This window comes from Ciconia boyciana, chromosome 13 (genome assembly GCF_034638445.1).
Source record: "Ciconia boyciana chromosome 13, ASM3463844v1, whole genome shotgun sequence".
NCBI classification, from domain to species: domain Eukaryota; kingdom Metazoa; phylum Chordata; class Aves; order Ciconiiformes; family Ciconiidae; genus Ciconia; species Ciconia boyciana.
Window position 1 is genome coordinate 13,290,686 of NC_132946.1, and position 24,378 is coordinate 13,315,063.

At 38.5% G+C, this 24,378-nt stretch overlaps 1 protein-coding gene across 1 annotated transcript in view; it reads left to right on the forward strand.

Moving 5' to 3' along the window:
- Positions 1-14,797, forward strand: part of GRIN2A (glutamate ionotropic receptor NMDA type subunit 2A) — a 196,265-nt gene extending 181,468 nt beyond the window's left edge. Inside the window, exons 12-13 of the mRNA XM_072878469.1 lie at positions 9,967-10,205; positions 11,800-14,797. Coding sequence (XP_072734570.1) covers positions 9,967-10,205; positions 11,800-13,590 — 2,030 coding nt within the window. The 3' untranslated portion in view covers positions 13,591-14,797. The remainder of the gene's footprint in view (positions 1-9,966; positions 10,206-11,799) is intronic.
- Positions 14,798-24,378: the final 9,581 nt, after the last annotated feature.

Genomic DNA, 24,378 nt, shown 5'->3' on the forward strand with positions numbered 1-24,378 from the left:
CTTTTTCTCTTTCTCTTTTTCTCCTTCTCCTTCTCCTTCTCCTTCTCCTTCTCCTTCTCCTTCTCCTTCTCCTTCTCCTTCTCCTTCTCCTTCTCCTTCTCCTTCTTTCTCTTTTTCTCCTTCTCTCCTTCTCTCCTTCTCTCCTCTCTTTCTCTTCCTCTCTGTATTTCTCTCTTTTTTTTTTCCCATTTGTGAGCAAATGAGATTATTGAACTGCAAACGACAAAGCTGCTTTGGGATTAAAAGAGTAAGAGGGCTTCAGAGTGTGCATGGGATGGAGAGAAAGACAGCAAGGAGCCTTTAGCTAGGAGGGGATGCAGTAGAAATAGAGGGATAAAATACGCATGACAGCAGAAATGGATGGAAATGAGGAACAGAAAAATGCTGGGTAAAGAGAGCAAGTCTGGGGAGGAGTGGGAGAATATCAGCCAGCTGGCCAGGTGAAGCATCTACTCGTGTGAGGTATTTGTAACGTATTGTGCTACCCACAGGTTACGAGCTCAGTTCAAATGAAGGTCTGGGAAGAGATCCCCAGGAAAAGAGGGGCAGATGGTATAGCTGTATTAAGCCCTTAACCCTTAAAGCTGCAACCTTTAAAGCAATTAGCGAGACAGAGATGTAAAGAAGAAAACTGGTTTTGGTTTGAGTTTCCACAGAGAGTCTGTTATCCCCTTCCTAATAACTTTCAGTTCTGGTTAATCTTTATGTGCTTTTAGGACAGCTTAGTACACTAAGAATTATTTTCCTGGGTGGATAATTGCTTCTCACTCCTTAGGGGTAATAGGTAACTGTGGAAATGAGATTTGGCCCCTTACATCTGGAAGAGGAAAGCTCTTTGCTATTTTTTTTCATATTTTAGCATAAGCCTTCCAAATCGCTGTCTAGATTATGAGGAAGTGTAGCAGTGTGACTCACACTGGCTGTTAAAGACCAAGAAGGAAATACGTATGTGATTATAAGGACATATTTTCAGTGCGTGCTGCTCAGGCAGAATACACCCACAATCCCAGTGATTTTCTGTTTATATATTTAGTGTCCTCCTTAAGCAGTGGGTGGAACAAATGTGACTGGAGAGTCTGAGTGTATAAGTGGAGGGTGTTTGTGTAGCTGAACAAGAGTTAGAGGGATTGTAATATTGAAAGTCGCGCTTAGCAGTCCTGTTAATTCATCCTTAACTAATGGGGGCATGCAGAGTGCAGTCATTAGCTCACAATAAGTTTATTGCTGTCAGTCATCTGTGTTCCTCTTACTATTTCTACAGGAGGAAATAACTCAGAAAATAAGAGTAAGAGAGATTGTTTTGGGGGATCCAGACTGAATTCAAAAAGTTGCTGTGCTTTTATATAATCTTTTCTATGAAACATGCTGTATGGATCATATAACTAGGTCAAATTCAAATTGATGAGCTTATTGAACCAAATGCACATCAACCCATTTGGCTTCTGACTCCTCTATTCAGGGTGAAGACCCTCTTATGTTAGGGTATCCAAGTGATAGGGCACTGCCTTCCTCCTCCATCACTTAGCAGGAGTTCTCACCAGAGTAAGTGTGAAACAGTCTGCCCCTACATTTGAAAACTGCCATTTGTCCAGTCTGAATAAGCAGATGATTCTGCTAGTGCAGCCACAGTCTTCTGAAGATGATGCCCTACATCTGACCAATGTGAAAGTATATATTTAACCCTTTTATTCAAGTTGTATAATTGGTATATGTCAGTTTTCTTTACTTGCGTCCTGGCTCCTCATGCTGAACCTTAGGTTAGCGCTTTGCGCAAGAGTCACCACCCCTTATACCGTCAATATCAGCTGGTTTCTTTTTGCACCTTCTGCTCTGTCACATGCACTGTGATCTCCTGCTGGGGTGGCCTCCTCCTGCCCTGCACCTTATACAAGTCTAGGGGATGTGCTGACCCTACAGGCCTGTTGTACTTAACCAATAAAACAACGAAGACGTCGGGCTGCAGCTCGGCTTTCTCCACTTGGACAGAGCATCCTTTCCTTGCTTGCCCTAGGCACACTCCTGCAGAATATGCAGACTACACTCAGATAGGGACAGTTGCAGTGGATGAAGCAACACAATATAGGGAGAACTAATTTTTCCAGAAGCTCTCATTCATGCAAGGCAATGTTTTTTGGAGTCAGAGGAGGGTGACTTTCCATGCAGCTGCAGTTGCCCGATATGCCTGCTGCAGGACCTGGCATTGGTGCAGGCGTACCTGGCACTGGGGTTTTCCACAGCTCAGGTGGTTGCAAGTGCCTTTGTGCAATGGATCTCACTGTGTAAACCCGATCTCGATCTCTCACCCACGCTCAAGAGAGCAGTAGCCCATTTTAGAAATGCCACTGCCAGAGAACCCCCCACTAGATTAATTTTTCCTCAGTTTGTTTTAGGTTTGCTGTTTCTCTTATGTTCTGTTGGCACCTCAGTGCCAGGTTGTGGTTTGTGGATAAGGTGAAGGGACAGGCTGGCACTCTGAAACACCCTTAAATTGTCATTTGGGAACAGCACATGAAGTGTTAAAAATCTTTTTTTTGATCCAGAAGGGACATATAAAATAGATTTCTTCTCCCTCTATGTGTGAGAATAATTAAAGAGGTTACAATTAAGGTAGGAACTTGATGAAAATACCCCTTCAGACTACCTAAGGAATTAGTTGAGACAGCCTGTGAACCAACAGTGATTATCTCCAGGAACCTATGGCTTTAACCTACATGATTAACGTAGAGCAGTAAAACACCTGTCTTTTAAAGAAGAAAAATAAGAACTCAGTGAATTATAGACTTTAGTGCCTATAAAAATATTAAACCAAATTATTTGGCAATTTAATGTGATCATTTGGAGGATAATAAGAGAATCAAAATTAAAAATCAATTTTCCAATTACAAATCTTGTAAAATTAATGTAATTACTCATCTGATAGGGTAATTGTTCTTGCAGAGAATGTAGATAAGTGAAACACAAGTAAATAGTAAATTCTTCACGAGGACCATTTCTGTTTCCTTTTCCACTTAGTCAATGGTTTGACTGTAGTCTCTGTTTATATTTTGCTGCTTTTTCTTCCCTCATGTAACTTTTATTTAATGGCTCTTGACAAGCATTTCTCATGTGTAGAGCTAATTCCAAAGTCATATGTCTGTCCTTTATTATTTCTTCAATTTCCCTCCATCACACACTCTGTCCAAACTTCTGCTGCTGTTGTTTCCCCCCGGGGCTGGCTGAATGCAGCACACCTTTTAAAAGCAAAAGGTGTCTCACACTTCTGACTGCTATTTTGGACTGTCATGAGTCTGTGCTTAACCTGTCTATATTCCCAAGTCACACTGAAACCCAGCCCAGGCTTGGCTTACTTCCCAAGAGTGAAGATCAAAGGAGGTAAATCATGGGCTTTGATTTTGGGGAGTGCTTTTCTACCAGGATGAAGCTCGACCCACAGCTGTACTGGCTGGGACTGGGCCCTTTGGTGCTTGTCAGCAGCTGTGGGGAGGAGAAGGATAAAAGCCCTGTGGCTGTGGGCTTGGAGAAGTGGGGTGGAGACCCTACCGGGCATGTAGCACTTCTGATGCTTGTTTCTTACCGACTATTGGTGTACGCTCTTGGTTTTGCCATCAGGAGATACAGGGTTAGCTTCTCTGTCTCTGTCACTTTTCCCCACCTTTGTATCCTCAGAGAGAGGGGGAGAAGATGCTCAGGTGCCACTCAAGCTTCAGAGGTCTTGCTTTCTTTCCTGGAATGGAGCAGCAAGTTGATTTAATTATTTGCTTTTAAAATAAGCAGCAAAGAAGGTTATCCTAGTCTGTTTGTTCTCTTTTTGGATGTCATTATAAAACTTTGTGCTTGTTTATTTCTGGCAAGTTTGTAACTAGGGACATACTTGGGTGATAATGAACGATTTTATTTTTTTTACTAATGATGAGGAAGGCATTAGACAAGTATTGAAAAACTATTATTCCCTCTCAAAAAAAACCCCCAAACCAACCCCTCTTACCCCAAACTGCTTTTCTATAAGTAAATGTGGAGAATGATGGATTTATGTGGGTTTTGGGTTTCTCTTTTTTATAAATAATACATAATTTTCAGTATGCATGCATCTTCCTGGATACATGTGTAGATGTAGAGGAAAAAAGCACTCAGAAACCAAAATAACACCAGTGAAATGAGCCATAAGTTGCACAGCTTTAACCGTCAGTATCTCATGGCTGGCCCATCTCCTGGGAAGACACCGCCTCTTTCGGGAAGGTGGTTTAATGAGCAAAGCTGAGAGCCAAGGGAGGACCCAGACCCTTACAAGACGCTGGGCCTAGGAAATGCAGGGAATCTGGGGATACCAGTAACCCCCCTAAAAGAACCCCTGAGAGCTGCCACATCTCCAAGAGACAATGACAGAAACCGCAAAACGGCAGCATGTTTTCCAGCTCTGAGAGGAGGGTGGCAGGGATAGGTGACGCTTACCACAGCCTGCAAAACTGCTAAGGGCTATGATGAGGAAAAGCGTGTAATTCTACCCTTTGATCTGTATCTTTGCTGTGTCTGGATAATGATGTTTTTATTGTGAAGAAATTGTTCAGGGGATACACTGGACAGTTTATCACTCCTTCCCCGAATGATAAAGTGTGAAATACACTAGAGATGTTGCATTAGAACGTAGAAAGAAAGTAACTTCTGGGATATTCAGTCAGAATGGCCAACTGGCGCGTTTCTGTGCAAATGGTAGTCAGAGCTGAGAGCACCACAGCCACAGGAACAAACCCAATAGAAATACAAAGGGATCTGAGTACTGTTTGCGCTGTAACGTAAAAACATGGTAAATAGTCTTAATTACCACTGAGAAAGCTAGAAGTTTGCAATTTATTAGACAAGACCATACTGTGTTTTGAGTGAATAGTGCAGAGGCTCAAAATTGCTTGAAATATGGATCTTTAAAATACTTGCTTATACTAATTCTTACACTATAAATGAGGCAGACTTTTTATGATACAGCACTATAGAAACTTTAAAAATATCTTCATGTAGGCATCATGCAGTTATTTGTAAATTTTGCAGATTAAATATACTGCAAACATATTAAACAGAAAATAAACACTATTTTTTTTTTTCAAATATATTGGAACTAATTTTCTAATCTTGTTCTAGTGTCATGATGTACTTTGTTGCTGAAATCTGCAACTATTCATTTAATCGTTAATCTAGTCCACACATGGACAGAGGTAGAAAATGATTGTGGCATTACATTCCTTTTAGCAAAAGCCTTAAAATAAGTCTGATTAATAAGTAACTTGAGACCCCTCTATTAGATGCAGACTTGAACTCCACTAACACTTGGTTCATTGAGGCCTGGCATTTATATATATTGAGGTTGCTGATTTAGATTTCCAAGGTCTGTCTTATGCAATATTTGGAGCTCTTACTTGCTAATTAGAATTATCCACACATGGAGACGACTGAACTCTCCAATGCCTGGTAATCACAAATTACTGGCCTTTCGGTTGCCAAGACCAGTATATAGGTGTCATCACCCTACGCATTCACCTCACAAATTAGGCCACCCAAAAGGATTTGAAAGACAACAGCATTCCTCCAAAAGGACTTGATTCTTTTAAATAGTTTTTTCTGAACCAAAGTTTAACTAGCCTCAAAGTTCAATGTTTTGAATTCCAACTCAAGGCCAAGTTTGGAAGTGACTGATTTTTATAAGGAATGAATCGACACCCCAGTTAAAAAATTCCTCATACTTCAGGATTTTGTAATAAAAATGTTATGCTTTCTGTAAATATCTTGGGTAAAATGTAATGGACAGGAAGACTGATATAGATTGGGCATTTTTGCCAAATATATTGTCAGCTATGCTGAAGTGTTATTACAGTATTTAATTGTATTAACTGTTTTGTCTGTGTTTCTGTGTGCATGCACACAGACATGTATATAAATATATGCTGTAAATGGTAACATTTATATATATAGACCAGAATTACCAGCCTAATCTGTCCATTCCCAGATAATATCATTTCGTAAATATGACAATCCAATGATTCACAGTGCTTTGTGATCTATAAAATTGTGGATTACTTTTGGGTATTAATTAACAGTGATTTCTGTCATTGTCAGATATAATGGAAGGGATATTGCAACAGCAGGATCTGTGAGATTCTGGGATGCTTTGTTCTTCGTAGCTTGCCCGGGCACTGTCATTTATCTCTACTCAAAACAAGCTTGGTTGGTTTCTGTAGTGACGTTTTTGGAAAGGTTAGTGGATTATCAATAGTTACTTTAGATGTACATGCCAAAGGGAAATAAACACAGAGGAAACAGTAATAAAAAAGAGGTTTAAATTCCTTCGTGAATTTTGTTATGAATTGTAAAAGGGCACAGCAGTCATATCAAATTGATGTTTGACAGTCTTGGGAGATGTGAATTTTCCTGTGGGAAGTAATGAGGGTTGATTGTCAGAGCTTCGGCTACTAATGCACAAACCAGAAATACTGCGCTCTCTTTGGACTTTGGTTCTTTTCTCTTCTATAGCCTCTGTGAGTTTTATTCATAGACCTTGGGGAGGACTAGAAAGAGAGACGAGGGGAACAGTCCGCTGAGGTTTAGCAGAACAAAAGAAATCCAAATGTTCTAAGATATGGAAATGCAATAATGAACCCCAATTATCTATGCAGCGACAGTATGCAATATCTGTACTGTTACAATTAATAATTTATTGTCCCTATGTCCTGGATTAGAAGACTTTTAAAGATTCATTAGGATCGAATTTCTTCTTTGGGGATGCTCTTAGGTATTTTGAAGATTGAGCACTGTAATTTGGGAGAAGATACACTGCCTTTTTCAGATGTAGAGGTTCAATTCATGCTTCAAGCACAAAACTAAACTCAGAATTAACTAGGAACCGAATAATTTCTTACGAATTTGTGAAATGCCTTTGCTAAAGTGCCTCGGTACTTGTCCTTTCTACTTCAATTTTTCCTTCGCATTCTATGAGAAGCAATTTCTCCATCACAGTATTGTGTTCCACTTCCAACTCACACATCCAAATTATCTGTGCGCTGCAGCTTTCCTAGTGCCCTGGCACTCTATCCTGCAAAATGGTCTTGCACAGCAGGTCCTTGATCTTCTGGTCTAGCTTGAAGGTAGCTGAAATGTCAATATAGCTTCTAGCCAATTTTTTCTGATCTTTACTATAATGATGTATGGATTATAATACTGAAAATGTATTCCCTAATCACTGGGTAAGGATTAGGGATCTGTAGCATGGGAATTCTTCCCCCAAATTGAAGCCCTGTCCTAAACTGGGAAACACACCAAGCCAGCTAATACTGTACTTTCTGGGCCTCTGTTTGCCTGCTGTATTTTCTAGAAACAGTGAAGTTTATGTCATTACAAATAATAACAGACTTACTCAGCTGACTGTATCCCCAAGAGAGTAAAAACGCATGTATGCACATGCAATGCTTCAGTAAGAACAACATTAAACATTTGAAAATTAATATATCATGCAATATAAAAAACAATCTTGGAAGGAACCGTTACAGTTTCTTGCACATCTCTGTGCATGTTGGCAGTAGCAACCACTGCTAAGTGATAGTGTCCTTCATCTGAGGCCAAATCTCAGCAGTCAAATACAGATTCTAAGTCTAAGAATATGCAACAGAGGGAGAAAGCGGATCTGCTTCCTTAGCTTTAAGTAAATGAAAGGTTTTAATGGTAGCAAGGATGTGGCGTAGCCAGAACCAGAAACCAGGAATGCTCTGTTTCAGGCACGTGATGATACCATTTATTTTTCTGCCGCTGCCCAGGAGGCAGGCAGCGGCAGCAGCACAAGGGCAGAGGAGACTGTAAGAAGACAGGCCGGGCGATCCAGAGGGCCAGGAGGGAGCAGAGGCAGGGGTCCCGGGCACCGAGAGAGAGAGGGCTGAGTATGTGAGGGGGGAAGGGGTTGCAGTTACTGCTTCACCCAGGCCTCTGGGGGAAAACAGAAAATGAAGAGAGACAGAAAGCCAGAAAGCCAGGAGAAGAACTGTATGTGAAAGATACTGCTAGTTACAATAAAAATTAAAAAAAAAGAAACGTAAACAGGAAAAGCGGCATACTGTATTCCTGCAAGTATCCAGGCATTAAGTGACACTTGTTTTCTATAGAAGAGCAGGTGGTGTTTGAAACACAATGGACTTTGTTAATACGGTATCATATACAACTATTTTTCCTCACTTGCTGCATGTGCTGCACAGGTAAAGCTAGTCAAGCTTTCCATTTCCAATATAACGTTACTGTAACCTTCAGACATAATGCTTTGGGTGATTTTACATCCAGTGGTGGTTACTGTCCTTGCTTTGCCATAAATAAAAGTATTATGGGGAAGAAAAACAGAAAGTTCTGCTAAATAATATCTTTTCTTTCTAAAGTGTTTGTAGATCAGAAAGTGATTTAAAACTGCATCTCCAAATCAGTTCACCTATTACTGAAATGCAGCCAACTCTGAGAGGAAATGTGACTAATGACTACTGCAGTGATGGCCCGGGGCAGCCAGCTGCTGGACCTGGTTGCTACCGCTCATGCTGAATTTTTAAACTTGCCATTTAATCTTTGTTGTTTGGATGGTCTGTCTTTTAACATTCAAAAACATCTTCTTGGGCTGGGAGGCTGGACTAAAAATATGGAAGGGATATATGGATGCAAAGGATATGTAGATAACTGGATTGTAAGGTTATCTGGTTAGTGGCTGTTCAACATAAAAAATAAAACAAGAGACAAGAACACTAATAAATCAAATTCCCAGATATCTAAACCCTAGGGAACAAGATATACCAGGGACAATAGCAGAGAGCAGCCATGTCAGGAGAGGTTCAGCCAGAATGTGGCAACTTGTATGAAAAGGGGAAATAAGGTTATCATGGGTCTCACAGGAAAGAACAAAATTCTTATGGCGTGTTTTAAAGGGATTGTGAGAACACGTGAAATTTATTTTGTGATGTTTAAGGGAAGGGCCAAAGGGAGGGGTCAGCATGGATCAGGGAGGAACAAGTGTAGGAAAATGGAGAAGCGGGGGCATAAAAGGGTCTGGTTGTGTGTCAGGATGCTTGTCTGACTGAGCCCTTTGTCTGGTTGCTACAGCCTGTCCCATCTCTGTACTAAACTCTGTTCCTAGCTGGTTTTGATGCGATCTTGCTTTCCGTTCAGTGTTTATGAGCGTGGGGGCAGATGTGATTTGTTAGGGGACTTCTCGAAAGACCCGAGGTCGAAGCCGGTGCCTGGGTAAGGGGCGTATAAGGTTTGGGCACAGATGTTGCACAGACTGAGCCCATGCCGGTGTTTGAGGGGTCTGTAAATACTGGTGTGTTTGTGAGTCACACGAGTGATGGTGCGTGCGTTTCACTAGCAAACTTCGGTCCTCATCAGCTGGGCAGGAGGAGGAAGATCAGGCCGTCTTTATTTGTGTTTGTGAGTGCCATGGGGGTGCTGCTGACAACACTGCTGTCTGTGCGGGTCTGCGTGTGCATTGGCACCTCTGGAGTACACACGTGGGCTTACTACCGGCCGGACCTGCAGACGGGAGCAGCACCGCTGGCACCTGTTAGACTGGGACGGGAGGAGCCTCCGGGGCCTGAGTGTGCACCAAATGCAGCTCTTGTGGATGGGGTGGAGGAATCCCCTGGGACAGGAACCCTCCGGTTCCACTCTCTGTAACAAGTGATACTAGTTATAGCAAGCAGAAGAAAGTTTTACCCAAATCACAGATCCTGCTTTCTAGAGCAGCCAGCTTCCCACGTAATTCATGAAATCTGAGGACATCTGAAACTAGGGTGCTGTGAGTTGAAATCTGCTATATTTGCAAATCCTTAATAGATAAGACTAAAGTGCTCTACAAATGAAGCTTTAAATGGTGCTGTATTTTTACACTTGCAAAGACTTTCGAATACTGTGAGCAGTAATTTTTGCATTCTAACTGGTTTGACTCCTTGCTCTCCCTAGGGGAAATGGAAGAGTTAGAAACCCTGTGGCTGACTGGTATTTGCCACAACGAGAAGAATGAAGTCATGAGCAGCCAGCTGGACATTGACAACATGGCAGGAGTGTTTTACATGCTTGCAGCAGCCATGGCACTCAGTTTAATAACCTTTGTCTGGGAGCACTTATTTTACTGGAAACTTAGATTCTGCTTCACTGGAGTCTGCTCAGATAGGCCGGGATTATTGTTCTCAATCAGCAGGGTTAGTACTACTTTCATTTTCCCCCTTCAGGCAACAGACAGAAAAAAAGCTACCTCCCTAAAACATTATCTTTCTTTTTATTCCCACTTGGACATTTGAAATACATGTTAGAGCATCAGTGTGATGCTCTAGAGTAGTCAATGGGCTTAGGATGTACTTGCGCTCCATGGGAAGTCTTTTCTCCATTGGATTATTCTAGGGTATGAATTATCTTATGCCAGGATAATCAGTAATCAAATGCTGAAAACAAATACATTTAGGGGAAATTTTGAGGAAGAAATGGTAGAGCTGATCAGATGCAGGAAATGGATTAATTTCCACCAAAAAATCCAAACAAAATAAATACTAAATTGATGACAGACATTAGCTGTCAGTTTTGTGTATTTCTTGGACAAGTGGATTTTAAGTGATAAAAATATACTGGAATATTTTTGTAAGCTTTTCTTGATAGCTAACTTCAATAAACCATATGAGAAAAGGTCAAACACAAGTGTCATTTATGTTTGGTTAGACACTAAGACAGGTTTTAATGATAACTTTACCAAACCCAAAGTGGATTTACATATCCAAGTAACTGATACTTGTCATAAAATAAGGGAAGTATGTGCTTGTTCTTATATTTTTGACAAATTAGTTGGTTTTTGTCTTTTTTTTTTTTAACATGTAGTACTTTCATTAGGTAATTGATTTTGCTAGATTTTTTTATACAGCTGAGGAGAATTGAAAATGATACTAAAATGCCTAATTGCTTTAAAATGTGCTGAAATTACCTTGTTGAGTAAATTGGACTGTATTGGAACTGCATTAAAAATACTCTGCCCTACTCTGCTGAGGATTGTCTAGAAAAGCATATACACTTTAACCTCCACATTTTAGATTTGCACTTTATACTTTTGGCCTTTTACATGTGAAATTCTCCTAACCAATGCAGGGAAAAAAAAGTACTTATTTCAAAGGCAAATTTCTGAGAATTACAAGTTCACAGGGTCGGAAATGTCAATTGAGCTCACAGGAGTGACTGAAGAGGTTGGAGTTAAAAGATGGGCTTCAGCCTTTTGCTCAAAATGAACTCAAATTCAGGCTTCAGAAAGAGCTGGGATTTTTTAATATGTACTAGGATAGGAAACAGAAGAGCTAAAATACGATGCCTTTTTATTTGAGTGAAAGTGAAGAGTACCTTAACTTCCAAGAAAATAGCCTGACTGCAGGCTTGTTTAGGGGGGTAGCTTAATCACTGGTTTAAAATAATAGAGTCGCCATTACTGAAGGTTAGTTACATTTTGTGATGAGACTAGGGAACCTTTTGGGGTCCCTTTTAATCTTGTTTTCTGGAATAAGCAGGGGAGGCCAACACGGACCACTGGTTTGTAAAATACTGGCAATTTTTCTCCTTTACAGTTCCAACAGATATGGCAGAAATTATTCTTCCATAGCAATATAAGGAAATGCTAAAAATAAAGATATGTACTTTTAATCTTTCCAGTCATTAGACAAGCAGTGTTAAATTTTTCTTGATTGCTAATTAAAAATAAAATGGAAGTATTTAAAATTTACACCCAGTGATTTAATTTGTTTTATATTCCTCATATTACAGGGTATTTACAGCTGCATTCATGGAGTACACATTGAAGAAAAAAAGAAGTCTCCTGACTTTACTTTGACCAATTCCCAAACCAACATGTTAAAACTACTGCGAACAGCGAAAAATATGACCAATATCAATCCTTCAAGAATTAACTCCCCCAAAAGAACAGCTGATTTTATTCAGAGGGGTTCCTTGATTATGGACATGGTCATGGATAAGGGAAACTTGATATTTTCTGATAACAGGTCCTTTCAGACAAAGGACAACTTTTTTGGTGACAACATGAGTGAACTGCAGACACTTCCTGGCAATCGACACAAGGACAATCTTAACAACTATGTTTTCCAAGGTCAGCATCCTCTCACACTGAATGAGTCCAATCCAAATACAGTAGAGGTTGCAGTAACAGCAGAAGCAAAAGTGAACTCCAGACCCAGGCAGCTTTGGAGGAAATCTGTTGAATCTTTACGTCAAGAGTCTGTGCGTCAGAGCCAAGGTTCACAGAGAGAAAACGAGTCAGATGAAAACAGGCAGCTTTCAGTGAAAAGCCAAAGATACCTTCCTGAAGAGATTGTCCATTCAGATGTATCAGAGACATCAAGCAGAGCTACTTGCCATATGGAACCTGAAAACAACAACAAGCACCACAAAACCAAGGACAACTTTAAAAAAAGGACAGTAGCATCAAAATACCCAAAAGACTGTAGTGAAGTGGAACTGACATATCTGAAAACCAAACAGAGCTCTCCACGGGATAAAATCTACACAATTGATGCTGACAAGGAGCCAGGATTCCGCTTGGACACACCCCAGTACATGGAAAACATTGTCCTTCCAGAACCTATAGAGTTTCCTGATGTTTATCAAGATCACAATGACAACTACAGGAAAGCAGAACATGCTAACAGGACTCCCTTGCATAATGAAGACAGTCTTCCAAATAATGACCAGTATAAACTTTATGCAAAGCACTACACTTTAAAAGATAAAAATGCTTCCCTAGTTGACATGAATGATAGATACAGACAGAATTCCACCCACTGCAGGAGCTGTCTTTCCAATTTGCCCACTTATGCGGGACACTATTTGAGCAGATCTCCCTATAAATGTGACGCATGCTTGCGGACGGGGAACCTCTATGATATTGAAGAAGATCAGATGTTGCAGGATACAACGAACTTATCACTTCCTGAAGAAATATATGAGCATAGTTGGTCACAAAATAATGCTCTGCAATATCATAAAAAAAATAAGTTGAGGATTAGCAGGCAACATTCTTTTGATAATATCGCTGATAAGTCCAGGGATATTGACATTGGAAGACCTTCTCGTAGTATAAGCTTGAAAGAAAGAGAGAAATTTCTACAAAGTAGTCCATATGCAAGCATGTTTAGTGTTCCCTCAAGCAAACTGTTGAGCAACAAGGCCTCACTTTTAACTCATGCTCTAGAGGACAGTAAGCGGAGCAAGTCCCTGTATCCTGTTCACTCAGATGATAATCCCTTTCTGCACTCGTATCGTGATGACCAGCACTTATCTCTTAGGCGAAGTCCAGCTGATCTTTATAAACATTCATTACCAACAAGAGGAAGAAATGATAATTATTTAAGGTCATCCATAAAGTCTACAGCATCATACTGTTCCAGGGATGGTCGGATCCATAATGACATGTACATTTCAGAGCATGTTTTGCCTTACGTTGCAAATAGGAATAGCTTGTACTCAACTCCAAGGGTTTTAAATTCCTGTAGCAATAGACGTGTGTATAAGAAAATGCCTAGCATTGAATCAGATGTTTAAATTTTCCACGAACACTTTATCTATAGGGAAAAAATAGTTGCCACCATCTTAGAGGGAGAATTTATCCTTTAATAGTATCCTGCTATGGTAAATGATATGTAAACCTCTCCCTTTCCCAGTGTACTTTTGTACATGAATAGGTAAACTAGTGTGCTCTTAACTATCCTTTTAAAATATGTCTTGTTGAAAAGGATAAAAAATAGCCATTTATGTATGCTTTATATATAAATGGCAAGCTGTACTGAAATAGCCCCAATATATGTTGGCAACTATGCTGTTTTGTATCTAATTATTTTACTATTTCGGTTATTCTATTTTATGTTGCTAAGTATCATTCGATGTACTTTTGTCCTTAGAAATGTTTAATCATTTTCTAGTACTGGATAAGCAATATGGTATGCATGTAGTATGACACAGACAAAAAGAATCAGGAATGCATTTGCACAGTTTCAAAAGTAAGACTCTAAAAGAGAACAGAAAGCTAGACTTTCAAAAATATATTTTAGCTTCATAATCATTTTCAAAGCCAAATAATAATAAAAAACCCCAAACCCCGGGACCTTAATAAATAAAATACAGCGTGTTAGCACAAAATTAGTATGTTCATTCTAGACTGACAGAAAATAAATGGGAAGGCTGTAGGCCCAAACATGTGAACTGCTGTGTACCAAAAGGAAGCCCCACGGATCTTGGTTAATGTTAATGTACAAATGTTTTTCTTATATTTCACGTGCACTTACCATTGCAAACTAAGTTCATTGAAAAGTCTGCAGTCATCTTGTCAGAAATTTCACAGCTGCCTAATCCAGAGTATATATTTTTAGATATCACTATATGGCACTTACAATGGAGCTGTGGACTTTATTAGTAACCTTGAGGCCTAATGTGTACGTAAGTTTGCATTTGCCCCTTACTGGTGATTACTCAGGGCTGTATAGTATTTCTTTTATTCCTTCACCTCCCAAACCAAATCCCAACCCACTGTAGTTCTTTGTTCATAGTGTATTAATGACATCTACTTAATTGTATGTTAATAGTATTAAAGCTGTTAATACAGTATCAAACACCGACAGCCATACGTCCAGTGTATCAGTGAGGAGCGCAGGACCACTTATGTGCATACATAGTGAAGGATTAACACCTTTTGAGGGACTTCTTCCTTCCGGAATATTGTGCATATTTGTTGAACATCAGACCATTTTTTTTAACCTCTCTGGTCAAGTCTGTTACATAAATTGAATATATGCACACATAACTAAGGAACAGGATCTTTATCACTTACTGGTATACAAAGATATTCACATAACAGGGATGCATTGTTATATGACTTTTACTTCCAGTAAAGATCAATCAGATTGTTTCATAAATGAAATGTCTGCTACACACCCCTCCTCACCCCCATTGGAAAAAAAAAGACCGCTAGATTTTAACCATGAGGGAATGTGGAAGGGAAGAGAGGAAGTCTTTCATGAGCGGAATGTACAGCTGTAAATGTAATTAAAACTAGAGAAGTAAATATAATTGCTAATATATTTAAATACTGAAAGCATTCAACAGGTGGTGCTCTCCTATTCTCCTGCTACTCTGAGAATTGCTTTAGGTTTTTTGTGTAGAGGAAGTTTAGATTATTCAAGCATTATTCCTTACATTTCACTGAAGAACACTGAGCAGGGAAACCATTACCACTGTGAATTGGAAAATGTGAATTTTACCCTAACTTTTCTCTAAACTGAAACTCTTTTCAATAGAATCATGCCTGTCAGCTGCAATTGTAGTGTCTGCATGCCAGAGGTGCAGTATGCAAGTTGTTTAATTTGGAATAGCATACTGCAGAGCAGAGTTGCAAATGGGAGATAATATAAATGATATATAGGGATAGACAAAATATGGCTTCTTGAATTTTGTTTGTAATTTTTTTATTAAACAGATTTAAGCTGAATTTAACTACCAAACAGTCCAGAATGAGTTCTTGGTATTTACAAATATATTTGTATGTTGGCCATGATGGTGAAGGATTATATTTTTTAAGGAATTAAATGTAATGAGATTTGGGCTTCCGAGTCCCTCTCCAGCTTCCAAAAATCTTAGTATGCTTTATTATAAGTATGTTTGGAAAGCATATCTATGGGTATCTGTACCCATATGTTTTGACTATTCTTTATTCAACATTTGGTCACAATTATTGGCCCTGATTCACAAGGTATGCTTTCTGGTTCCTCACTGGATGTAGTTTTCATAAACAGAAGATCTTTACCTGCCCTTAGAGAGATTCACATTTCTTAGGAATAGTGGTATGAGCTAAGCAGGGCTAGGGTGTTTATGGGGTGAACACTACTTTTCATGAACCAAAACCTTTTCGCAAAGACATAGGTATACTATTTGTCTTAGGTCTATAGGAAGGCAAATGCACAAAAGACATAAATATTGTTGTAACAAGTTTAATAAAAATATTTCAGGCAAATTTTAATTTCCATCCCAAATCATAATATATTAAGTAAAATCTTAAGTATTTTGAACTACCTGTTGTGTTTCAGCAGATATGGTATTTGCTGATATCATATGAAAAAGTGCCATGCAAGTTGCTGAGAATTTACCAAGTGAATCATAAAACTCAGTGGTGGCTCTTGTCTTTCACATCATCTTAAAGCTCTCAAAATATTTGCTGATTGCTCCAAGTCTTTTGTATCATCATCTCTATCTAACTAGACACACATAATTCAATATAGAGACAAGTACTGTATGTGAAGTTGTGGGAAAGAAAAATTCCCATTTACAACATTTTCTAAGTAAACTGTTGATATCCAAATGTAAACATCCTAAACCCAGGTGGATTTATCCTTCTGTGAAATGTACAAGCAAATTAGCGATAAAGAAATATATTGCAGTGTTTGCTTTTTTGGATTTGAGCAGATTTCTGGTGACTGTAGAGATTTATTATTATTAACTGTAAATATGCAATACAACCACCTCCCCTAAACCAAAACAAATTAAAGAGACAGAGGGAAGACTTGATAATGTTGCACAGCAGTTATTCACATGGAAATAAAAGATGCTGCCTTAAAGGGAAAAAAAAGAAAAACAAAACACAGATACTGAAAGTAGAGGGAATAAGAATCTGCATGCATTTGTTGTTTTGATCTTGGCATATAATATGAGTGAATAAAGGGGGAAGAAAAGGCTAAAGTGTAGGGTTGTAGGCGAGTAGCTGGTGTGGTTGCAGATGTATACATGTAAAGAAGAAGAAGCTGAGAAGTTGAAGAAAAATCTTCAACAGTAGAGCCGCAAGCCACAGCTTGTGAGGCTCAGCCATAGAGTGCGTGGAATTCTGAGTATTGCCTGAGCTTTGTTGATATATTTGCACTGACTTTCAATTAAACTGAGATCAAGACTTTCTGTATTTCCCTCTCTCTCACTCTAGCTGCTGCTATTCTTGAAGAGGAGAAAAGAATCTTCCTGCATAAGTGGCCATCCTTTCTGTACCTTTCTGGATGGTGCTGGTGACTTGTTACATTTTCCTGATTACAGCTCTAGCAGTTTGTTGGTCATTCCTATCACCAAGATTTCCCGTGACTCCAGCTGGAACTGAATCAGGCTGTAAATGATATGGGCCATTCTTGGTAGCATGTCCTGTAGTGTTACACTGCTCCTGGACGACAACTTTTATCGAGGCAGGATATTGAATTGCTGAGGAATGGAGTAGGTACATGGAGGTAAAAACAGCTACATAGACATACCTGCCTCTTGCTTTTTTCCTCTTTTAAAGACATTGTAGAATTTCTTCATGTTTTTGTCTTTCCCTTTTCACCACAGTAAATTTTCCTTTTTCCTTTCAAATGGATTTTGTGTTCTGCTTGTGTTTCTTAGAGCAGTGTAGCCACCCACTAACTTAAACGCATGGAAATAAGATATTTTAATATATAAGATAAAATTAAGGAAAATTAAGAGGTTTTGTATTTCTGGAAAATTTCATTTAATGTTTTTGCAGCTTTTGCTCAGAATTCATTATTCTGCTATCTAAGAAGCTCGGTTAGGAGAAAGAGTGCTGTGGACAAACAGAAACCAAATCACCACCAGCTCACCGTGTTTTGGCAGCATCTCATAAATACATGTCTCTTTCTCTGTGATCTTTCAGGAACACTTAGGAGGTGAAATAAGGCTCACAAGGGAAATCAGGAGTGGTTGTTTTTTTCCTGGTGAAAATAAATCTTTCTGGATAGTTTTAAAGGAAGCAAAAACTAGAGCTGTGTGTATAGCTTTGGGTTTCTGTGCTGGAAGGCTAAGCTCTTTCTGTTGCCTGTGGCAGGGGGGAGAGAGAGAGAGAGAAAGCTCCTCTGTATGGTAGTTAGGAGCACTGAAGGCTTGGAAGCAGTTACGTGTGTGATGTCTCCTGAAAGATTTTACCTCTTTCTGTTGACTTTTTAGAAAGTATAGGCTCCTAACTTAGACGTCTCAGTTAGGTGGGCTTAGAAAAGTAATGCTCTATTTATCCCCAGCCTCAAAAATTTGCTAGTTAAATCTGCAAGTCAGTGCCAAGTTAAACCTTGCAGGTGCATATAGGTTCCTGTGCTTATGCAAGCAGTTACTAAGGCAGCACCTGTCATCGGTGGGTTTTGCAGTGCTCCCAGCCTAGCCGGTATCATCGTTTTCTTTATACCACGTGACTATCCAGCATGAAATAAAAGTGTCAGAATCTATTCCTTGTAGAATAACTTGCTATTTTCATATTTCTGCAGTGTAGCATATGCATCTTAGTGATGGGGAAGATTTTGGTACTATTCCTTCTCTTGCTGGGTTCATCAACGTAGAACAGGAATTGTGATATGAATCTAAGGGTCTAAGAGTCAGCCTGGATTTAGGAAGGATTCAAGAGGTGAATCTTTTTGTTGTTTTACATTGCATTTAAGATGTTTGATATATAAAACCTAGTGAAAACAGATCTTTTATGGCAAAATCCTCTCTTAGTTAATATAGAACAGTAACCATCCTGTGGCTTCGCTAGATTGTGTTAAGTGTTAATCATCACATCATGTGCTTCTTTCAAGATGGAGTGTCTTACATTCCCTTGCTAAACCTTCCCTTTCCCAGCTCCAGTCCTATCTTAGCTCAAAAGTCCTTTTAAAGTAGATATCTTTCCTGTATAGGGCAATCTGGTTTGCAACGTAAAAACAGTTTTCCGGTGATACACTTAAATTGCTTGTTTTCCCAATGTTATTTGTTTAATCTAAACTTCCTTCCTATTGAGAGCCGAGCCTTCAAAGTATAACAATGCTGAAGGAACTTCTGAAAGAGCATAAGGGCCTTTCAAAGTATGACTTTTATGATATGAGCCATTTCCCTGCCCAAATTTGCCTGTACTGTCTTCTTTAAATGTATTAGCAACATGCTAGTATTTACTCTCATGAGGAGGGAGCACAGTTTAATCGCAGGTGTGTATTTATTTGTGGACACAAATGCAAGTACAGGCAGCTATATGGTATGATAGAGGAAAGGCTCAACCTGCTCTGGCTGGAGTCACCTGTGAAGCTGTGGTTAAGTTAAATGGGAGTAGCCTCAAGACCATCATGTCTCTTACATCGCTCTGATCATGCAGACTTTTCTGTCTGATGTGCACGTTGTACATAGTGTAAAATTCTTGTTGATGCTCAGCTTTCACTGTGGAATTAATCCCATGTTCACCTCCATTACAGTGTAGCAGCGATGTTTGTGGGATGGAGAGGTGGTTGTTTATGTTCTCTGATGTCTGTGGCCCTGTTGAATGGGAGCAGAAATCCTGCCTTGCTTCTTTCTGCTCTGCTGGGGAGGGTTACTGCACTCTTTGTAAATAAGCTCCTCATTTATTTCACATCAGTCAAGCTTTTAATTTTTTTTTGCCCTGCTTCTCTCGACCTGTGTACAGAGTATGCCTTCTAAATATGTGCTCTTCCAATGTCCTGCAGCTTTGGAAGTCAGGATTACAAGTGTGCATCGCCCTGCAATGCAGTGAAAATGCACTTCCTTCTTCTCACAGGTTCATGAGCTTTTTTGTTACATACTGCAGAATATATCTGCTGTGGTTGAAATTGTTTTTAAAATGAATGCCAGTTCAAACAGCTGTAAGAATCCACTGTTGATTTTGTGATGATTTTGTCATATCTATAATTTAAGAACCAGAAATGATATTAGTAAAATTAAGTTACCTCACTATTTACCAGGTTTTTGTTGTTTTGCACTTAAATGACACTTTTTACTCCTTTTGCTTAATTCTTTACCTGTATTGAAAACAACGCTAAATTAGTAGAGAATATAACCATGCTGTAACGTTGTCATGCAATACCTTTATTAGTAGATAACCACACTAAATATAGTATTACGTATTTAAAAGAGAGGTGGTTTTGACTCTCCAGCTCTTAAAAAGTAGTGGTGATAAGCAGTTATACTCCTAGATGTTTTGTCCTTTCCCTTTTGTATTAGTATTTGTTTTCACTAATATATTTCAAAATTTATATTTCTATGTGCACGTTATAAAACTGTGAAAATAAATACCAATAAATATTGTGATACTTACTCAGTGCACTGTAAAGTTCCAAGTGAGATGATACTTTGCTTGGGAATTGATGAAGGTTTCCTCACTTCTCATAAATGGTACTAAGCTTTAACGTGGGCAAATGGTAATATTTACAGTGACATGAAATTTTAATGGAGAATGTCTTGTTTTGCACTTCTAGTACTATTAGAAGAAATGATATGTTTTTCTCAGCAAATGCATTATGAGAAATCATTTTTTTAATTTGTTTTGTGCATTGCAGCACATAAGAATAGCCATTTTGAAGAGATTTGTGTTACATCATTACTACAGGATTCTTTAGTCTGATAATTTTTTAATGAGCCCGTTTAATAATGGTGTTTAATGGCAAAAACCTTTTGGAAATATATTTTGGCTTCTGTTTCACATTGCAAGCCCTGTATCTGGACTCATAGTGATGCAGTCGAAGGCCCTCACAAGGTTGCTGTGCCTTCCTGTGCTGCTGGGGAAGGAGACCTTACTGTTGGGACAAGATTAGAGGAGTCGAGAAAAATTTTGGAGGATGTGTTGTGCAATGTTTGAAGTGTAAATGATCTTCAAAAGTGAAAAAAAATTAAAATGAAGGTTCACAGTTATCCACACGAGCGGATGGTCTGTGACAGGCTGCGGGGTGTGTGGTTTCTGGAAGAAATGATAATTTTTAACTGAAGTGATTTGAATTCTACTTAAGTTTCTGAAAATCACTGAAAAAACGGGAGTTTTCCTTTTTTTTTAAAGCCAAAGTCTTTATGTTGTCATACGAGGTTTCACAGGAAAATGGGCCAAAGAATACAATTAAATATGCAAAAGGTTAATCCTATGGAAAAGGGTATCCTGTCATCTTGATATGCACAAGCATATTAATGGTAATAGGAACAATGTGTGTAATTTTCCTGTATATTGCTATGTAGGTTGCACTATTTTGAATGATACAAGCCTGATATTTTAATTACCAAATACCATAAGAAGCTGTTTATTAATAGTTTAAACTTGTTAACCTAAATATATATACAGTATACACACGTGTGCGTGCATACTTTCCAACCTAGTCATTTGTGAGTAATATCCCAAAGCCGTGGGACACATTTCAGCAGTGCTTTATTTTAAGTGATTCTCTGCTCTCTTTTCCAAACCTCCTAAATCCACAAATCCTCTAGCAGCGTTTATTGTCGTTTGATAGCTATTACAGAAGAGGCTAAAGGACTTGCTGGGATCAGGATTGGATTGTGCTAGGACACGTGAAAACACATCAGAGGAGAGTTCCTCTCCAAAAGATCTGGAAATTATACTCACTATAAATAACAAAGCCATAGGAAAAGGAGGTCTTCTCATACTGTTTTGAAAATTCATGGTCAGAGAGGGTCTCTTGGCCTGGTGACTGACTTAAAATTCTGTGTCAGCTTACGCAATCCACACCTGGTCATTAAACACGTTACTTAAGGTAGCTGAGGAAGGATACCTAAAGAACAAAAATGCCCAGGAAAGATCAGCTGGTGTGTGTACCAGTGGCCGCCCACGTATTCTTCCATGCAGACTGGGCAGTTTTCAAAATCAGTTTTGCACACAGAGGCAGTATTTAGCAGTGGTGGTGAAGTCAAAATCACTTTTCTCAACACACAGGCTTTTGAGCTTGCTATTATTGATGATGTGGAGATTTTGACCAAGAGGTGATTGTGGTATTCCGTTTCTAAATTTACAGTGCTCTAACCAAAACTTATGACAGAGAATGCCTTGGAATCATTTGTTTGAAGTAATTCCTGAGCTTTTTTTCAAAGGGAGAGTTGGATAGTTATTAATTTTTCCACCTTAACCCAGAAACAGAAAATTCTGTAGGGTCAGATTTTGTCTACAGTTCATTGCAAGTGTGTCTTGGAGAAGAACTTGGTTCCAAGCCCTTCATCTGCAAGAAGAAAATTTTTGGTTAGCTCGTTTTTACCTGGCCTAGGTCTGGATTCCAAACTTAGGCAAAACACCTTTTGACTTAAATAGGGATGTGTGAGTGAGTGATGGGAGAGCAGATCCTTAGTGCAGTTCACGCTCAGAATTAAAAAAAACAAAACCAAACCTCATGTTGCAAAGGTATGGAAATTGCATCATGTAAGATTGTGTGCAGCTAGGAAGGAAACTAGTGCAATTTTTAATAAGAACTGTTTACACTTTATACTTTATATCAGCTATAAGATTTTGAAATAGTCTTATTCATTTCAGAACGTCCATTTTGCACTGATGAAGAACAGCTTGATCTCTCTGTCTTCACACCTCACACCCACATGCACATGAACAGTATATCTTGTGTCTTCCCTGTTGAAACCAGAAGGTACAAACAGAATTCATTAATGTGTTAGGCAAACTCCTACCTGATTCTTAACTAAGTATGCTATTTTTATGCAAAATTTGCATCCATACATTTCAGGTTCTCTCAGAAGCACTTCACCTGTGAGCTAATAATGTTAATTTTAATTCATCAGATTCAAATTTACACTAAACCTGAAGGGCATTTCGTGCTTCCTTTCATCCTGTTTAATGACTTTTGCTGGCTTAGATGAAACACTAATATTTCTGTGCTGCTAAACAAAACCCATCAGAAATATTTTAAAATCTCAAATTACACTTTTAAAAACATTTTTACCTGTTTACTTGAATAATGTAAACTTAATATGTTGTCCTGATTAGTCTTTGTATACATACATGTACATATATAAGCTATATATAAGCTTTATATATATGTATATGTATAAAGTTTTTGGGGAGAATGAGGGGCAAGACAAAAATTCAGCATTGTGACAAAGATTCTACAACCATTTATTAACAGTTTCAAGTAATGTATTGCTATTTTGAGTTTGATTAGAAGTTATTTCCAGCTGAACTCTGAAAAATGAGATGTAACTGAAAATTAGTATTGGATCTTCAGTCGTCATCCTAAGACCGGTTTAGTTTCATTTGTACCTTGAGAAAATAAGAATTCACAATATTAACTTAGGATTTTGCTCAGAAAGAAAATTAGTTATTAGTACAGTTGGAAAAGTATTCTTGTTCTGATGGGGGAAAAAAATCCAAGTGTACTGATTTGTACTGGTTACACGGAGCACTAGTCTACATTGCCGTAGAATAAATTTGTATTCCATAAATAACATCTTACCAGAAATCTTGGAACCATTTGATTCCATACACAGTAAATTAAAAAGCCTATCACTTCTGTTATTTACTAGTGCAATTCACTGTAACAGTGTCAAGAGTGTAATATTTCAAACCAAAGAGTAAGTCATAAATTTCCAATTGCTAGCAAAGAATAGTAGAGGTTTGAGGACCTCTTAACACCTGGGGAAAGAGATCAGGATGTTAGAGTAGAAATAAAAGAATATTGGTGAAATGGAATCAAGCATAAAATAATTGATTTTTAAGAGAATCCAGAATTTCATTATAAAATTCATAGTTTAATGGATTCTTCAAAAGAAAGGGTTTGGGGAAAAAGAGAATAATTAAAAACTAATTTTGACATTCAAATTACTGCCTGTTTTATTAGATAGGTTTAGCAAACGGAAACGAATTTTAACACACAAGTATCTGTACACACACAGTTTTAACTGTCATGTTACAGAGATACGCGTACACCCAGCTACCCCTGCACCCATCTGTCCCTGCCTTTGACATCCTGGTGATAGTTGGATCTCCCCAATAGCACACATTGCAGCTTGAAGGAGCTGGGAGTCACACACTTCTCTCCCGCGTTATGCATACTGTCTCACAGCAGTTCACCCCGACCGTATTTTAACCCAGTGCATGACTGAGTGCTAATACTGTATAAATATTTTGAAACATATCTAAAAAAACCATTTGCTTCAAACTTTTTACGATAGAGAAATATATAATTATTATGGTTGTCTTACAAATTGTATTGTGTTCTTCATTTTTGTTAAATATGTAGAAAAACATTAAGGGAAAGGGGGACTCGAATGTCTGTGTGTACCGAAATGTATATAACTATTTGGGGAAAACACACGTGCCAAGTATAACATGATGTAAAAATTGTAAATATATGAAAAATTCATTTTTCTAATAAAGATAATTTCTGCCAATTGATATGAAAATGAACAATGGTATCATTCTTGTCTGTCTTCCTTGTTAAATGGTACAAGATGAAGCATCATCTATGAATAAGGCTTACCTTTGTTTTTTTGTTAGTAGTTGATTTGATTTGAAAGGTGTTAACAGCCACATGTTTTGAGCCATCCTTTGCTGTTAGAAAT